Source organism: Poecilia latipinna, unplaced genomic scaffold, assembly GCF_001443285.1.
Source record: "Poecilia latipinna isolate Pla-1442-1.1 unplaced genomic scaffold, P_latipinna-1.0 Scaffold144, whole genome shotgun sequence".
Lineage (NCBI taxonomy): Eukaryota > Metazoa > Chordata > Actinopteri > Cyprinodontiformes > Poeciliidae > Poecilia > Poecilia latipinna.
The window spans coordinates 475245-490972 of NW_015112760.1; the positions used below are offsets into that span (position 1 = coordinate 475245).

At 44.5% G+C, this 15728-nt stretch overlaps 2 protein-coding genes across 2 annotated transcripts in view; one reads left to right on the forward strand and one right to left on the reverse strand.

The window, feature by feature from the left end:
• The window catches only part of srcap (Snf2-related CREBBP activator protein), a 46911-nt gene extending 41564 nt beyond the window's left edge, over positions 1-5347 (forward strand). The window contains exon 33 of the mRNA XM_015029131.1: positions 80-5347. Within this exon, the coding sequence (XP_014884617.1) occupies positions 80-4198 (4119 nt within the window). The 3' untranslated portion in view covers positions 4199-5347. The remainder of the gene's footprint in view (positions 1-79) is intronic.
• A 55-nt stretch (positions 5348-5402) lies between these two features.
• stx4 (syntaxin 4) lies at positions 5403-14695 on the reverse strand. Its single transcript, XM_015029132.1, has 10 exons — positions 14485-14695; positions 14062-14160; positions 10969-11068; positions 10705-10779; positions 10547-10617; positions 10009-10117; positions 8620-8693; positions 7441-7578; positions 7259-7369; positions 5403-6734 (listed from the first exon to the last, which is right to left on the reverse strand). The coding sequence occupies exons 1-10, from the start codon at positions 14512-14514 to the stop codon at positions 6657-6659; spliced, it is 885 nt and encodes a 294-aa protein (XP_014884618.1). The 5' UTR covers positions 14515-14695; the 3' UTR covers positions 5403-6656.
• Between the last annotated feature and the right edge of the window lie 1033 nt (positions 14696-15728).

A 15728-nucleotide genomic window follows, 5' to 3' on the forward strand; every position in this document is an offset into this window, starting at 1 on the left:
AATTGGATCAAAATAATAATAATTCTGAACATTTACTGAAATCAAAACCTAAACTGTGAATTCTGCTCTTGTGTTTTAGGAGCAGGTGGAAGCTGCCAGGAAGGGTCTGGACCAAGCCAAGGAGGAGGGACTAATGCTTCACCCTACATCAGATGAAGATGACGATGACTTCATGTCAACGCCTGTTTCTACTGAACCCACTCAGCAAGCTCCTGCTCGCCGCGGACGCAAACCAAAGGACAAGACCCTGACCTCCACGCGGACCAGCGGTCGACTTCGTGGAGCTTCGCCTGAAACCGAACTTGAACCGCCGAGAGAAGTGCCTGAAAGACTCCGTAGCGGTCTGAGAGGACGAGGAGCTGCCAAAGACTCCACCCCTGTCAAAACGTACACATCCACCAAGCTTCAAGACTCCAAGTCTTTCAAAGGCTCGTCTCCTGCCAGAGATCACCAGACTGTGAAAACGAGGGTTCAGCCCAGCCGTTCCCATTCCAGTCCATTGCCTTCCCCTTCTACGAGCTATCCTCCTGGAGGGAAGCAGCAGGGCGCCGGAGAGTCCGACTCCAAAAGCTCCAAAGCAGCCAGAGAGGATAAAGAAGACGAGAAAGAAAGGAGAATGTCTGAGTCTTCATTAGACTCCAGCTTTGGAGCAGAACATCTGACCAAAGATGATGATGGGCACATGTCTCCTCCCTCCACAAGCTCCAGATCACCTCGTAAGCGCCAGTCGGCAGATGGCGAGGTGCTCCGGGGCCTGGTGGACGATTCCCCATTAGCTAAAGTCTTGCGGAAACTTCCAGGGAGGCTCGTCACGGTGGTGGAGGAGAAGGAGCCACGAAGGAGGAGAAGGAGAGGAAGCGAAGCTGGAGTCTCCTTGGAGGAGGTGGCAGTGGAGGAGCACCCCACTGGATTTACTGACGAGCAAAGCAAGGACAACACATCCCAGAGCTCCAATGAAAAGACTAAACTCACTGTGGACAGATCTCCCCAGGAGACCGAGTCCAGCCAAAGTCTTACTGTCCACCCTCAGCCTGTCAGAGGTTACCCTCCGTACTCCCCACCGCACCTTTCTCCTGACATGCCGGTGTTACGAAACCTTCCTGTGCGACGCAGACTGGAGACCGAATCCCGCATGGCGGCTCAGCTGGGTGAACAGCAGCAGCTTCAAGGTCGAGGAAGAGGAGCGCCCCAGACCAAGAAATCAGAGACGGAGTCCAGCATCAACTGCCTTGGGATGCCTTGTAAAAGAAAGAGAGGCCGGCCCCCCAAGATCCACACTGCTTTACCTGAACCTGAAACCAGAGTGACTCCCTCACCTTCCTCCCCAAGCGAGGACAAGAGCCCCCCTCTGTCCCCGAAACGGAGGAGGGGTCGTCCCCGTAAAGACTCCACAGTCATGTCAGATTCTGTTTGTGAAGCGCAAAGCTCCAGTGTACCACAAACCGAAAGCAGAGTCCCCTCGGACTCTCCAACTGCAGTTGTTCCCAACACAGTTACAACAGTGACTGAGTCCACCAGAGCCATCGAAACACCAACAGAGACTTCAAATTCAGCACAGCCCTCTGATGAAAATAAAGTTGAAACATCCATATTTGATTCTCCTCCGATTCAGGTACCAGCCGAACCAGCACCAGTTCCTGCTTCTGCTGCCACATCAACTCCAGTTGAGAGTCTCCTCCCATCAACTCTAGTTTCCGCCCCGGAGGCCACAAGTCCCACCTCACCTCCATCAGTCTCGGCAGGATCTCCAACCACTGTTGTTTCTACAGCTGCTTCAGAACCAACCTCTTCCCCTGTCCCTGCACCTTTGAAACCAAAAGAACCGGACTCTTCTAGATCCCCTGCAGATGATGCACCTTCAAACGCTAGCCCTCCACCTGCCGCAACAGTCCAAACACTTCAACCTTCATTGGAGCCTGATAAAACAGAAAGTGTCGTCACAACAGACGACTCGCACACAACTACAACTGCTGCTCCACAGGAGGACTCTGCTGCACCTCCAGAACCGGCTGTTACCTCGACTCCACATGGAGCTCGGGAGGTTACAAAGGCGTCTTCAGAAACACTTCCAGGTGCAGCGCAAATGCCTCTGGCCAACCAATCAAACAGCACAATTCCAGAAGAAACCGAGCAAAGAACCTCACCAAACTCAAACATGTCTGATGAGTCTCCTGCAACAGTTACTCCGTCTGCTGAAGACGATACTCCGTCACCAAAGACTGAAGAGACCGCAGTCCTGATACAGTCAGTTTCCACACCACCACCGACTGAACCGGCTTCAGAGGCTCAGTTAGCGCCAGAACATGAAAGTTCTACAGAGGCATCTGCCGAGCCAAACCCTGAAGATACCTCTGACGCAATGTCTGCTGAGACGAACACATTTGCAGAAACTTGTTTACCTTCGATAGAGGAAGTCAGTGCAACGTCCTCTACCACTGCAGCAGCTGAGAGAATGATGGAAATCTCATCATCAGAAAGTCCTTCAGAGATTAGATCTACATCAACTTCTACAACCATGGAAGCAGTCCAAATATCAGCTGCCACCCCTGATTTGTCTCCTTCGGTTTCCACGACCCAAACCGCTGCAGCCATTTCCCCGACCCAAACCGCTGCAGCCATTTCCCCAGTGGAAGAACCGTCCACATCCACCAATGCTTCTGAAGAGACTCCTACTGAGACGCCTCTCCAGACGGACGCAACCGCTGAGAAATCTGCTACAATAATGGAAACTAAAGGAGACTGTGAAGTAGAAATAGTTGCAGATGCTATGAAGGATGAAGCAGAGTCCAGTAAGGAGGAGAAGAGCTGTACGCCACCGCCTAAGAGGAGAAAGGTGGAAGCTTCCTCTGACACAGGAAAGGAAAAAGAAGAACCAAAAGGTGCTCCTCCGAAAGATAGAGATGGGAAAGAAGCAGAGCAGGAAGCTGCTGAAGATCAGAAACATTCCAAGCAGAAGAGATCCATCAGCCGTGAGAGCAGCCAAGAATCTGTGCGCTCCTCTTCTCCATCGTCTGGGAGCTCTTCATCGACCCTCACTAGACACGCTCACCACAAGAAGACCTACGAGAACAGACATCCTGGCAAGAAGAGGCGAACAGACGCAGCTGAGGGAGGGCCAGATGAGAAGGAGGAAGATGAGGAAGAGACTAAGAATGAAGGTGTGACGGCTGCCTCTCGCAGGAGACGGTCTGGGTCTTCCTCTTCCTCCTCCGACTCTGAAAGCAGTGAGAGCAGGACCCGACTTACCCGATCCGCCAAGTGCCGCCTGCAGGACGAGGAGAAGGAAGTGGGCAACAAGGAGAGTAAGGGCGTGAAAAATTCAGACAGCTCTGACAAAAACGCATCAAACAATGCCACTGCATCCACTGGGGGGGAGTCGGGAAGCGACACTTCTTCTGTCAGGATGACCAGGAAGTCCACGGGACCTCAGCCGCCACAGGATAGCAAAGCACAGACAAACAGCGCCCCCTTGATGCCGCCCGAGCCAGAAGTTTTAGGGAAGCGCTGCTCGGCCCTGAATGCGGCTGCCAAGCTTCTAGCCATGAAAGGCAGAGTGGACACTCCTGGTCACACGCCGCGGAAAGATTCAGCAGCCAAAGCTGCTGCTTCCACTTCTGACAAAAACCAAAAGCCTAAAGTCCCGGCCTCTCCTCAAAGTAACGCCGTGAATCCGAATAACAACAAGAACAAAAGCGGCAAACCTTCAACGCCAGATCAGGCGAGCCGCCCCGCTTCCCGCTCCACCAGGCAGTGTCCTGGTCAGCTGGTTCCGCCGCTGGAGGTGGAGTACAAGAGGCCCAAACCCGAGGAGAAGGATGGCAAGAAGTTGTCGAGAGGGAAGGAAGGCGAAGGCCACAGCGCCTGCAGCAGCATGAGCAGCGACTGCGAGGGCGACTGCGGCGGGCGGAGCAGCCGGAGCCGCAGCAGCAGCAACAGCAGCCAGCGCACCCGCAGCATCAGCTCCCAGAACACGGAGCGCAGAGGCTCCCGGGCCGCGTCTTCGGGCAGCGAGCGGGACAGCGACAGGAGGGAGAGGCGGAAGGACAGCAGGAAGTCCCAGGAGGTAACGAGCAGCCCGGGAGCAGAGGGGATGCCGGACAGGGTGCTGCGGAGCGTCGCCGCGCTCGCAGCGGTGCAGGCGCGCTCTCCGGCCGCGAGCACCCGCTCCTCCTCCAATCAACAACGCAACAAGACATGACCAGAGTGCCAAAGAGTTACAGAAAAAGAGTTACAAGCAGAAACGAGAGCATGTCACAATCTCTAGGGCTGCTGTGCAGGGAGCGCGTGCTGCACGACGCAGACGCCTCCCTGCCTCCCTTTGTGATCCAAGCCGGTCCTCCCTCACTGCCGGGTGGTGCCTGCTGGAGAGGGGGGAGGCGCAGGGATGCTGGACTGATGACGACGGAGGAGGTGCAGTGGTTTAATTCACCTCCAGGGACGAAAGGTGCAAGGTTAAACACTTAAAAGTACTGTAATTATTGAAGACTGGAAGCCAGAGGTGGGACTTCACAGCGCCCTCTGTTGGGGGGGGTTTCACATAGAAATTAATTTGTCCAACATTTACACCCTGAAGTGACCCGTTTATTGTAACTTGGAGGTTTGAGAACAACTGCTTCTGCAACTTCCACCAACTCTTGTGATAAGTTATGCATATTTTTATGATTTCTTCCAGGGTGTTGGGAAGAGAGCAGGTCTGTCAGAGCGCTGGATAACCCCTCCCCCCACTACCCAATGTTACCCCCCACTCAGTCAGTTCTGTTCATTGGATTAATTTGCACATTGAGACGAGATAATGTGGCTTTTTCAGCACGTTTTGGTGTTTCACATGAACTGGGTTAATCGGTCCTAAGTATCTTGCAGTGTGTATCTACAGTTTGAAAAATGTACTGATTGAACAGTTAACGCTAAAGTCTTGTATTTATACTGAATAAAGGGGGTAAGTGTTTTTGTGAAGAGTGCCTGTTGGGCCTGATGGTTTCCCGACCTCAGACCGCCTTGTTGAAGCTCCTGGCATGGAGCGCTCCAGCTTCTCGTTTAAAAAAAACAAAAAAATACTCAAAACATTTGATCAGCATCATCAGCGCTAACAGGTTTCTTCTCACCCCCAACATCACTTCGCTGCCCTCCGTTCATGTAAGAGGAAATGTATGTGAATAAAATGAGCGGTACAGCTCCAGATGATGGTAAAATTTAATTTTGATATCTGTCGGGAACGGGTGATTCCTGGTGATGGTCTTACTTTTGGTTCGTCTCTTTGTTTGTTGCATTCCTTTGATCCCTTGTTATTCCACCTTGTTTTACTTGAAGATTAAGACAATTGCAGTTGAATAAAAAGACCAAAAATTGCTGCTTTTGTGAGTTTTTGGAGAGGATTATTTAAAAAAAAAAAACAGTAAAACTGAGTAGTATAACTTTATTTAAAAACATTCATGCAACCTTTATCAGATGTAATATTACACAGTAGGAACTTTTTTTTCTTCTGCTACTTGGTGGACCTTTTCCAACAGATTAAGCATTTACCCCAGTCACCGATATCAGCCCAACTTTTAATGAGATCCTAGAAAATGTGAGTGACCTGAATTTCATCTGAAGCAGCCCCTCCCCAACTTGCTGCTGGATGAAATAAGGCAACACCACTATTTCTTATCTCACAAGGACAAACCTGGCTTTTTCTTTTTGGAAATATTTCCCGTCATAAAACAATAGGGAGCAATTAGTTCATGATATATATTTTTATAGATGCAGTGGGTTTTGATACCGGCTCATGCCAAGGACAGAATCATCACGATGCCACAAACTGAAGGGGGGGAAAAAAAAAATTAACCAGTTGAAGCAGGAGTACAGCTGTGATGCAAAGACTGAATTAAAACACAAAAGGTGATTTTAAAAACTCAGCTCCATCCCTTCTCAACAGCGTTGGCGCATAACATAATGTTCCCAGGCCCATGTAAAAAAGAAGGCACAGTTTTAAGGACTTTCCTCATTTGTATTTGCCGCAGAAGCTTGCGCAACGTCCCGATCATTTATACAAGCTTCTCGGACCAAAGTGTTAACATCTTTATAAGAGCTTCTTACACTGGGGACTGAAAAAGAAAAGACCTATATACACTCGTTACACGAAAGCAGTTTGATAGAGTTAAAAAACAAAAAGACAAACAAATGTAAATCTGCAACATTACATTATGTACAATTATATTAGTCTCTTCTGTAAGGCTATAAAAAATTGTTTTTAAGGTCTCTAATTTCATGTAAGAGGCGTAACAAGAATCAACAGTTTTTTTCCTGAGAACAGCATAATCAGTGTCGGGGGGCTTAAATACTGCAGCGTGCCTTGCTCAAGGTCACTTATAGTTCCTCTTTTTGTTTTCCCCTTCTGCACGGAGGAGGTGCAGCCGAAGTAACAGTGAAGGCGGCCTCCGAGTCGTGGAAAAAGAGACCGACAAAAACCTGCAGCGCGAAACCGCAGGCGAGATTGATGCGCGAGCGCGACTCTCCCCTCGGGACGCAAATGAGGATGGACAGCTGTGTTAGAGGAAGACGAGGACGTGAGGAGGGTGCAGGAGGGAGGTGTGGACACGCAGACTAAATTCGCCCGTGCTTCCTTGTGGGCTTGATGAGTTGATGCTTTTACACGACGTGCTTCGAGCCTGGCGTCGCTAGGTGAAGGAGGTGACCACTGTGATGACGATGATGAGGATGAGGATGGCCAAACAGATGGCAATCCAGAACTTTTTCTGCAGTGGAAAGAAAAGAAAATATGTTCAAACTGAAACAAGGGAAGCAAAGAAAACAGGATTATAACCCTTAATCTTTCATGGTCATATAAAAATGATCTTGCAAAGTGCAAAATGTGTCAAAACTGTAACGTTGTACATCACTTTGAACACGTTGCAGAGATGTTGACATTTTAATTTCTTTAGCAGAGACAGATTTTCTGAGATGATGGGAAAGTAGAGGGAGCTAAATACAGGGAAACCGTTCATAACAATCCGCAGTGCTTTACAGGACAAAAACAAGTAGAAAGTAAACAAGGGAAGGAAAAAAAAAAAAGGGAAGCTTAATATGTCACATACTTAAAACTATTGCATAAAAACTATCCAGATTTTAAAGGCCGGTTTAAATCCAAGCTTCGGTCTTGCACTTCCATCATTAGAGCAGAAATATTTGTGTTTTTTGAAGTCGAATGTTCAACTTTTGGACATTTGTGTTTTCATAAGTAGACCTGAAACCAGGCGGGTGGAAAGCGGACCGCGTTTACCTTGCGGGCTTTGCTCTGATACGTGACGGCTTGCTCTAGGTTGTCCTTCGCTTTCTCCACGTAGTTCGAAGACTGATTGATGTTGTTTTCAATCCTGTTCACCATTTCCCCCTGGAGACAGAAGGCGTCAGAATCAGACCTTCCTCAGAGAAGGCTGAAGGTTCGTCGCCGCTGCGGTTTACCTGGGCCTCCACCTCCATGGCGAGGTACTGGAACATTTCGTGCAGATCTCTGATGCTCCGCTCCAGCTTGAGGATCTCGTCGTGTCTGGACTCGATCTCGTTCAGGGCCTGCTTCGTGGCCTGAGCGTCGATAAGGATCTGGACACCAGAGAGGTTTGTGTTTCTGTCTCGTATTTTGACAGACCGGAAATCCTCACTAAGCTACGGTGACACCAAAACGCTACAGCCGATTCAACCACAGATGTTCATGTTGGGTTGTTATGTGAAAGACCAACTCAAAGGGATGCAAAACTGGAAGTAAAATTCCAGCAGTTTTTTTGCAAATAACAACTTGAATACATGCATATGTATTGATCCATATTGACTCTGATTAAGCTGTCGCAGTAAATGAATCACATGATCAATTAAAATTAGCTCAATTTGCATTCCGATGATTGACATTTTCAGCTATTTCGGTTGCGTGTGTTTTTATTTTCACCTTATTGATTTTGGTTCGTGTGTTTTACGTGGAAAATTTAAGATGTCTTCCAATTCCAGCGTACGAAATTAAACCTTACTGGTTTTTGAGAGGATGAACTTGCATTATTATGGTCTCAAAACAACGGTGTTAATGTTTATTGCAATAACTTCTGAGACCATTTATGGTCCAGTAATATTTGTTATTGTGACTGGCCCAACTCTGATGACAACTCTCCAGGGCTGAGGAAGAAGGCGATCTCGGCAGACGGGACCAAACGCGGTCATCCCGCGTTTAACCTTCCAGCAGGACAGCAACCGTAAACGTACAGCCAGAGGAACAACGGAACGGTTTATGCAAGCGGTAGAACGGCCAAGTCAAAGTCTAGACTTAAATCCGATTGAGAGTCTGTGGTAATAATTGAATGAAAAGTTTTCAGAGTTTTATTTGTAACAAAACGTCCCTCATTTCTCATCCAGTTCTCATGTAGGACGCCTTTGTGTTGGTCTGTGGCACAAAAACCCCTAAAAGAAGCAGAGAGGTTTGTGGTTCAGGGGATGAATACTTCAGGGTGTTTAATCTGGTCTAACTAGGGTTTTCTTACCAAATCTGGTCCAGTTATAAGGAAGAGAAAAAAAACAAAAGCAAGCCTGTCAACCTGACTGACAGCAGCTAATCTGTGTTTCCACGGTTACCGCCCATTTCCCTTCCAGAGGACTCACATTCTGAGTGAAAACATCCGTCTGGCCGCTTTCGAGCATCGTGTCCAGCTCCTCATCGGTCACGTTGGTGCCAGCTGAAATCGGAGGGTGAAGCAGATCAGAGTTTGGAACGACAACAGAGCTGCATGCAGATCAATCGTGGACACCTGAGGACTTTCAGAGCCACTCCCATTAAAACCTGCCTGAAGAGCCGCCGACGTCTGGCTCGGGTTCAAGACTCTTCAGGAAGCTGCGACTCTTTCATAGCCACTTTGAATGCAGCTGGCACACGGAGTACCGCTTCAAGCGTGTGTGTGAACAGATTGTGTGACGGTATAAAGTCATGGGACATGAGTTTGTCTAACTAGAACCGATCGTCGTTGATACCTCAGACTTTTCTGAGACAAACTGAGCAACAAAACTCAGTCAGAAGTGAACACATTTTGTGTTCTCTGTAAGAGTGGTTCGTCTGCCTCCAGTTCAGAGAAATTCTGATCAATCATCCCTGAAACTTAATATTTTGCTTCATTCGTGGCAATTCAAGAGCATTGGATTTGCAACGCAACACCAACCTTTGCAGATGAAAGAAAACAACTTTTGCAGCTCGTGTACAAAAACGGTTTAGATCGGTTTACCAATGTTGGGAAGAATCTGCAGCTTTTTATGTCGTATCACACACAATTATTGTTTTTTTTTTTTTTACACTATACATGTTTGAAAGCAGAAAGAATAACATGACTTGTAATTGAGTCTGTGTGAACAACGCTGAGAAAATACGTCCAATATGTCAATATCAGTAAGACAAGCTCAACCAACAGGTATTGTTTTTTAAAAACAGATCAGGACGGCAATCTGTGCTCTTGAGAAACGTTTAGTAAAAATATAAAGCTACATTTCCACATTAAAGGTAATCAGGGCTGTGTTTATAAATGCATTGAATCCATGTTTATCATTATAAGCAGATTCTCATCCGTAACTCAAATTGTTCTTTATCCTGAATGAAGCCACTGAACGTGCGAGGGCTCCGATTTGCAGACCTTCATCATCGTGAATTCCCAGAAGCAAAGTTCAGATGAAGTAACAGAAACAGAAACGAACACGATTGTTGCATCATGTGGGAGTTAAGAAATGTCACCAGCAGGTCCGTCAACTTCAAAATGTCACCCTCTCTTTTTTAAGCTTTAATATTAGTATTTTTCAAAATTTGCATTAATGTGACGCGTATAAATGTTAATCGGTTGTAGCCGTTAAAACCGATGAGACGAAGGAGTCTGGCGATGACCGTCATGGCAACCGGCAGCAGCTGAGCCAAAGAGGAAGTGAGCCCTGATTCCCTCCCCCCCTCCCCCCCAACACAATAAAACCACAGATACAAACTGTAGACAGAAAAACTGAGCTTGCTGGACTCACTGATCTTCAGCTGGCGCTGTATTCGCTCCACGTTCCGGTCCCTGTACTGGGACTGGATGGTGTTGCAGTAGCCCATCAGCTCCACAAACTCCTTCGACAGAACGCCGTGCTGAGGAAAGAGACGCGAACCAGTTCAAGTCGGGGAAACGAGCAGCAACGTCGCTCTTCTGAAGAGTGTCTAATTAAACAGCTGCTGCTCTAAAACTTATGTGGTGAAAAAGTTCATTTATTTCAGAAGTCTGTTGCATCCTAGCATGTCAATGGAAAGTTGAGGGGAAGGAAAAAGTGTGGTAATGTTCTGTGGTCTTGTCAAATGATTTGTTGTTTTTTTTAATTTGGAAAACAAGTTCTCAAACATTATAATGGAAGATTCAGTGGAAGGAAAAAGTGTAAAAAGCAGGCTATTTTAGAACGCTGTATTCTAATCCATGCATTTGTTCTTGTATCCTTTTCTCAAACACCAAATTGTAAATAGAGCCTCCAGGGGGAAAAAAAGAAAAGAAAAAAAAAAAAAAACGTTTCCCTGTTCAGACGCTACCTGAGTGCGCTGCATCCGAATGTTGATTGGAATATATTTTCCATCGTCGTCTCCCTTTTTAGGCTCGATACCTGTGGGGGGGGGGAGGTGGAAAAGTGTTAACGATTTAAATCTGACGGGCTGGAGACCGAAAACGTCCGCTTGAAACCAGCACTCACTCTTCAGCTTCCTCTGGATCTGACCCGCCAACGTTTTGATCTCGTCTCGAAGAGTTTGGAGCTCTTTCTTCATACCTGGCCGAGGATTCGGAGAAGGATGAGTACCGGCGTGAATATTCTATCTAAACATGCATCAGATGTGTTCCTGGGGAAGTGATTAGCTCAAGTAAGGAGAAAACATTTTATTAAGACCAGAGTTTCATTCTTCACTTCGGTCCGTTTAGAGCAGCCGAAGCGAATGACGTCGAGGATAAAAACACGTACTCTCCTCTGGCAGCGCCACGCCCAGCACGGTTTTCTGCTTGTTCTCCAGTTCGGCGACCATCCTCTTGAGAGCGTGCAGGCACTCGTGAATATCTTGCACCTGCAATACAAAAGTAACTTTTTTTTTTCCTTCTTATATTTCAGACAATGGTTTTGGTGAACAACTTCAAATGCTTTAAAAATCGCTTTCGTTGTCTTCCGCTCCATCCACCACTGACCCAGTTTATATTGCTTTTAAAAGAGATTTAAATTCATTAATGAAAGGAAGCATCGTCTCAGTTTGAGGAACGTTTTGCCCCTGAATTATGAAACAGCTGGACAGAAAACGCATCTTTTTTTGTTTGTTTGTTTTTTTACAGCAGTTCTTAGTTTGTATGTAACCTTATCAGGAAACATATGCTGAGGTCTTCAAAGTTACATTTTGACAGCTGCATCGCAGTGCAGTTTCCTACAAGAAAAGCACGGAGCAGTTATGTGGAGAAAAGTGAGACTAGCGTAACAAAACGAGGGCCGACACCTGTGCAACGGGGCTGTTCAACTGAGAGCTTCCAGCTGCAGACGTAGTGATTAGACGTCGTTTCCTACCGCGGTGAACGACAGACGGACTGGGTTCACCAAGAGCTCTTATAAGTCACTTAGTAGGGTGCTGGTTTGTTAGATTTCCAAGCTACTGCACCGGTAGTTACTGCAGTTTTCCTCAGTGAATATAGAATTGCTAATAAGTTGTCAAGAAAGGCTCAGTTATTGTTTAGTGATTTAAAGTTTTGATGGAACATTTATTGAAGTCTGTGAAGATGATTAGTAAGACATTTACCAGAATAATAAAATTGCGTTATTATAGTCCAGGACAGGTGCCATTAGTTTTCCTTTTTTTTTTTTTTTTTTTAAAGAAAATGTTTTTATTTACAGATGACATTTGCTAGCTCCTCCTCTGTGGATGGTTGTTTATTATGGTAACAGAACAGGAGTTTGTCACAGCAGATGATGACCCTGCTTGGTCATGTTGGCTGGTAATTTCACTCAAACTGCCATGTAAAAAAACAGAAAACGCCTTTGTTTTTTGCTTTTAAATTACTTTTACAGCCACTTGCTTTTCTCTCACTAAGATCTTTTGAACTGAAAACAAAAATCCTTATCTGTGACCTCAGTCAGAGGAAACGGATTACTAAGGCCTAACATGTTGTCAAAACAACCAGTCTGTGCGATGTTTAAACCCATTTCAACCCCTGGCACTTATTTTAACACTTTCAGAAACTGGATGGTGCGTTCTTTGAAGGACAGTGCGCAAATTATTACGATAAAAGACACATTTCTCTCTTTTCATGCTTTTTGCGCTCCAGTAGCTTGATTACTAATAATGCTCCTGGACTCACAATCACCTCAAAAAACATAAGTTATGTCCAATCATAGGTTTCAGTTTTGAGTTTTCTGATGATAAAAGTAAATACGTTTGCTTATCGTTGCCCATTTTTATAGTTACCAATGCAGCCAATCATCATTCTGATGCTTTTTGTGTCATTAGAAATCTTATGCATATTAATACAACTATAGCTATGGAGCAGCTGTACAGCACGTAGTCGTGTTGCGTTTGTTTTATAGCCACAACAAAGACAAAACTAAATGTTTCCAGACTGGAAAACCTCCGTTATCAGATGTGATGGAAACCCAGACGAGCCAGACAAAAGCAACTAAAGTATGTCATAAAGCATATATGAAATGCAAACCAAAGAGGCTTTGGTTTGCGTAAACTCTTCCCAGCTGTTACCATGGTAACAGCGAACTGGAAAGGTTCCCATCCAATGGTCAACAAAAACAGAAACTGAAAGTGTTTGACATCACAAATGGCTCCAAATGTTGTAATGTAGTTTGGTGAAGCACAATATAGAGGGTTTAACTGAGATATGGGAAATAAGACCAAAATGTGATATATTTTTTTTTTTTACTTTTTATAACTTAAATGGAGCATATTCATAACAAATGTAATCTCGAGCCACTTAACATGCAGATCCAAGCTAAATAAAAAAGGATGCACTAAATTCAACCCAACCACACAGCCGGGTTTACAATCAATTACAATTTAATCCTAGTTATTATGAAGTCGCATTCAGATTATTATGCCAGCTGGAATAAACAAAAGGTTTTGCCGTCAAAGGGAACCCGGTCAACTGCAGTGAGTCACCAACTCTGCAGCAACACCTCCTGCTTATTCAAGCTTCCTTGAGTTTATATTCTGGAACTGAACAATGTACTCCTGAAACTGCAAATGCAGCAAAAACTTTAGCCAGAAAACTAAAATCAGACTTTCTCTGGTCAAAACTTAGTTCAGTTTTTCTATGAAGTTTGAGCGGCGTTGTCTTTCTAAGCGTTGTTGGACATAAATGAGAGAAATCTTCTGCAGGTCATTTGATAGAGGTTTTAGTTATGAATCCTATTTAACCCTAAACACAAAAAAAAGAAAAAAAGATTTATTTTTTTTCCAAAAATCTGCAAAAAAATCTACAGATTCCCACATTTTTTTCCCCCCGATTTTTACTGCAAATTTTTCCTCACAATTGGCCAAAAACTTTGGGTTTCAGTGACTTCCTCAGCCTTGCTTGATGATATAGTGCGTGACCGATACAGCATTTATTGAAAAGTCACGCTTAACATCACATATTAGCAAAATTCTTCACAAATATTTCTAAATTAGCGCCACAAAATCTGTGATTTTGGTTGTTAAAAAAACAAATCCTGAATGGACTGATCAGTGCGAAAAGACGTTCAATATTATTTAAATTTAAGAAACACTTACTGAATGCTGAAACAAACAGATATTTATTGATATTTTAACAGTTGAATTGCTTTTATCAATACATTCTGGCACTATTTGCCCTTTAAGAGTGTTCAGGTTTTTGATATGGCCCAAAAAGAAAATGAGTTTCACACCCCTGCTGTAAATGAAGGGTCCTACTTTTCAACCTACACACACGACCGTGGGTCATTTCCAAAACTCTTTCAATTAAAAAAAATCCCTTTAAAGAATTTGGACAACATATTTAGGGATGTTTCAAGTCGTCTGGATGAGGTTTCACACCTCCACTCAGCTGTCCTCACCTTTTTGAAGAAAGCTTCATTGTCCTTGTCATCTTTCGCTGAAGATGTTCCAGTCATCAGAGCTTTGCTTTCGTCGTCGTCATCGGAAACGTCGGCTTTCTGTAGGAGTATAAAAACAGATCCACAGAGACATCAGCCCCCTGCTAGAGTTCACTGACTTTGTGCTGCTTCCCCTGCAGCCCTGCCCAGGCTGATCCCGGCCTCACACATCCTAACGGAAGCTCTCAACACAGTGCCGCCCTGCTCCCCAAATTACTCAAAAACAGCCATTAAACACAGCTCTTTTGACACCATAACCCGTGTTGTTATTTTAATAAAAGCTTCGCCGCAGACAGGAGCTTAAAGTCGCTCCTCGACTACATCATTAACTTTTCTTTTTAGCAGGTTAGCTCGCTAATGTTAGCCGCTAACTTTGAAACTCACGCTTCCTAATTCTTTTGTTCGGTCCCGCATTTTTCCGAAAGAAGTTCACAATCCGACGTTGAAACCCGCCGCAACTCGACGCCGAAAAGAAACAATAGCTGTTCCTGATGATGAAACTCCTGAAATGTTTCCTCTTCTGTCATTCAACAAGTAAATTACAGTGGTACACTTCTTCTTCTGCAGCCAACACAGCAGCCACCAACTCTTGGGCGCCATCGTGTGGCAGATGCTGTCATCAGATAAAACACATTGTTGCGTTTCATATTAAACGCTTTTCACACCGCTTTGATTTTTTATATTTCGACACTTTACTGCAGCCGTGGTCAGAGTAGCCAAAAAAAGTAGTCAGGTAAGAATAAAATTATTACAATAGCTGAATAACAGTAGAGTAGAATAGAAAAGAATGACTTTTAATGTAATTTTATGTATAATGAGAGTAAAAGCAACTCTTCTAGGATAGATGTAGGATATATACAATAAATACAATAAAAATAATTACCCATTTATTGAGTGAGTAGCAGGCTTTCATATGACTTTATTTCAACAGCCATGGGATCCTTGCCACTCTTTCTTAAAATTGAGATTTTTGGAGTGAATGAGTAATGGTTGATCTCTGCAGCTCCTCCACTGGCCTTTTGGTTGTTTTTCTGGCCCAGCCTGTCTGTTCTTGAAAGATTTTCAAATCCATGTTCAGATGACAGACTGGAAAATGTTCTGTAAGATAATTAAAGATTTTGGCTATAGTTTTATGATCAAACCCTGGGTAAAATATATCCACATCTTTATCCCTTGTGATGGATTACCTGCAGATTAAAATACACACAGGTGTACACTCCATTATTTAGTAATGAGGTGACTGAATTTGGTTTTATTTAGGAGTATTAAGGTATCAGGATTAAAACGGACGCTACCATTGTAAAGTTTTTAACCTCCCTCATAAGATCCCAAAAAAATAAATGAAAGTTTGTGATTAACGTCACGAACAATGAAGTCATTCAAAACACAAGAATGTATTTAATGTGGTTTCCTCCCTCTTTTAAATCACAAAATAGCCTGGAGGTGGCGCTGTTTACCTGCCTAGGTTCTGCCTGGTTTCTGACAAGAACTTCGTTCCTATTATGATTGCTCATTTGTTCATACAAAAAACATAACTATGTTGTTTTAGACTTAAGGCACTATACAGAAATGGAAAATATTACTGATATTTTTTTTTTTTACCAAAAACAACATTTTAAAGTGAAAAA